At 44.1% G+C, this 3,087-nt stretch overlaps 1 protein-coding gene across 1 annotated transcript in view; it reads right to left on the minus strand.

Annotated features, from left to right (window-relative positions):
• Positions 1-807: 807 nt before the first annotated feature.
• The window catches only part of LOC106821589 (putative Ras-related protein Rab-33), a 19,564-nt gene continuing 17,284 nt past the window's right edge, over positions 808-3,087 (minus strand). Inside the window, exon 2 of the mRNA XM_014826470.1 lies at positions 808-1,535. Within this exon, the coding sequence (XP_014681956.1) occupies positions 1,026-1,535 (510 nt within the window). The 3' untranslated portion in view covers positions 808-1,025. The remainder of the gene's footprint in view (positions 1,536-3,087) is intronic.

Below are 3,087 nucleotides of genomic sequence, written 5' to 3' on the forward strand. Positions count from 1 at the left end.
AACATACCATTCCAAAATTACAAAAATTGCAGCATTGCAAAAGCCCATTTGCTAAAAATTTAATAAAAACCTCAGCATTCTCAGCATCTACCAGACTAATTTTCATCATTTAAGAGTTGCACGTTTATCAGGAGTAGATAATAGGAAAGGAGTGTGACTTCAATAAACAAGGGAAATTCGTCATTTACTAGCCTTAGAATACCTACGATTTACTATGCGTAACTCAACCAACTTAAGCTCAAATCGTACACAGTACATTCGCCTAGCATCATGCGAAATCGTTTCTTCATATACTCCCGCGATCCGGAGATACAGACTAAAACGTACGACACGATTATCCATTCTGTTGCCATCAATCCGAACGTATTGTCCGCCCGACTTGAAACAAAAGGCAGCTACTAACGCTCGGCGATGCGGTGTGGCTCGCTGGGAGATTGGACATCGACGCAACACTCGGCGAGATAACCTTTGACCCGGCATACAGCTACATACCGGCATACCGGCATACAGCTGGTATGACCCCATCGCACGCACGCCCACCGCAATCAGCAGCAGCTCCAGCTCCAATCTCCCAGTGAGCCACACCGCATGGCCGAGCGTTAGTAGCTGCCCTTTGTTTCAAGTCGGGCGGACAATACGTTCGGATTGATAACAACAGAATGGATAATCGTGTCGTACGTTTTAGTCTGTATCTCCGGATCGCGGGTGTATATAAGGAAACGATTTCGCAAGATGCTAGGCAAATGTACTGTGTACGATTTGAGCTCAAGTTGGTTGAATTACGCGTAGTAAATCGTAGGTATTCTAATGCTAGTAAATGACGAACTTCCCTTGTTTATTGAAGTCACACTCCTTCCCTATTATCTACTCCTGACGTTTATAGTACTAATAGTGAGACATTTTTTTGGTTAACATCAGAGCACATATAAATAAATAAATTACATCCAGATATGGTTCACCACACAAATTCCCACGTCTCCATGTGGGAGTCACGTCGTTTTCATGTCGTCACGACGCCGACGTGATCAGATGACACACGCGCATCCCGGTGCCTCCTCTGTGGATGCAGACGACTGCTGGCAAAAGCTGCGTGTGCTCTCCGTGCTCTTGGTGCGCACAACGTAGGGTCGGCGTGGGTCACCGGCCGAGTAGCGGTACGTCGGCTGCATCATCAGCTTCTGACTCTTCAGCTTGTGCGCGAGAGTGATGAAAATGGCATCTACGTGGTCAAACTCAGAGTCGTCCTTCGCGGACGTCTCGAACAACGGCATGTTGTGAAGGTCGCAGAATCGCTGGGCGATCTGCGTGTTCACGGCGACCTTATCGCGGCAGTCGCACTTGTTTCCGACGACAATGCGGGGAATGTCGGTCGTCAAGTTGTGCTTGTCGCACTCGTAGATCCAGTGTGGCAAGCTTTCAAACGAACCCATTTTGGTGACGTCGTAGACGAAGACGACGGCGTGAACATTGCGGTAGTAGTGCTGAACCATGGACTTGCGAAAACGCTCTTGGCCGGCCGTGTCCCACAGCTGTAACTGAATACAAGTAAATGACACTGTAGTTAGTAGAATTACGGTCATAGCACTGCCTAGGGCTATAACGATCCACCGAAATCGAATCAAATCGCGATTCTCTTCCCTTGATCAGATCCTTGATATTTTTTCAGTGTTTTAATAATAAAGTTGTACTGTTGTAAAATGTTATAAAGCAATGCGCAAATACTGCAAATAAATATACTGTAAGCTTTCACTGTAAAGAAAACACGCAAATATTTTTAGAAAATGTTTCGTGTTGATTTGATTGCCTGTTAGACTGTGTTAGTGCATGCAGTGCACCTGTTTTGGTCCTCACAATAACTTCACATCACACGCGCATGCATAAACACGCAAAAATATTGGTCCTACACTAACATTTGCACAACGAATTGACTTGCTGGCTAAATAACTAATTCCCAGGGTAAACTCTGACAAAAACTGGGGTGCGACCGCACCCTATTGCACCCCCCCCCCCCTTCGGACGGCCATGTAGTAACTTAGTTAGCTTTGTCCAGCAGGACCAGTACATAATTGACTTATTATGTCTACCAACAATCAATTTTATCACTTTTTTGGGTTTTTGGGTAAGCAATACTTAAGTATGGTGTTCTTTGACTTAGTATCCTACTTACTTAAACTGACTATTGCGAGCTTTTTGCTCAGAAAAACTAAATATAGCTGAAAATAGTCTCACCTGACAGCAGAAATATCACTGATTACACCAACATTAAAAACACTAAGATTTTATGCAGTTATAGCATAGACTAGAGCCACAGAGCGTCTGGGCTCATCTGAGGTCTGTTGCTAGAATGATAAACATAACATTTAAGTTGTGCGTAGTGACACCTTTGTTAGGCGCAGATATGCAGATAAGCAGTTGCGTACAGATCATTTCAGCAACCTTCTGCATTCTGCATACCTCCCAAATCCCATTGGTTGATACAAATTGTGTGCCTGAAACTCCTGTTTTATGGTGCATTGTGACCCTAACCCTATTAAAAAAAAATATTTTCCTTAATTGGAAAGAAATAGTTAAATGGATAAAGAGAGAAAAATACAGAAAACAGGTAAATAATAAAAAATCTGATGGGATTCGCTCCAAGGACCTTTGAGCCGTAATCCTGTGCTGTAGACGTTCCGGAGACTATCGAGGCATATTGGGTTTCCAGATTATGGATGTGCCATGACTGTGACATCATTGAGGCAGTTCAGGAATCCATGTTTAACCCTCCTCTTGAGGGTCAAAAGGTTATCAGATACTTACTCTTCGCATGTCAGTGGAAAGCACATTTCATGGTCCTTTCAATAAAGTGATAAAAATGGTAGGTCAGCGCTGAAACAAAAAAGTTTTTCACTCTGTCTGTTAGCCCATGTCCTCAGAAAATGTCTGATATCTGACATTTCCCCCACTGCCCTTTGACCTTGATCCAATTTCGGCACAGTGATGGCTTTTCCTACCATGATGCTATACACCGACTATCATGAGCCTAGGTCCAGAGAGACCGGGTACAAGATGGCGTTGCGCAAAAGATGCGTTGTTCCCCGACCGCCA

Source organism: Priapulus caudatus, unplaced genomic scaffold (assembly GCF_000485595.1).
Source record: "Priapulus caudatus unplaced genomic scaffold, Priapulus_caudatus-5.0.1 Scaffold78, whole genome shotgun sequence".
In the NCBI taxonomy this organism is placed as follows: domain Eukaryota; kingdom Metazoa; phylum Priapulida; class Priapulimorpha; order Priapulimorphida; family Priapulidae; genus Priapulus; species Priapulus caudatus.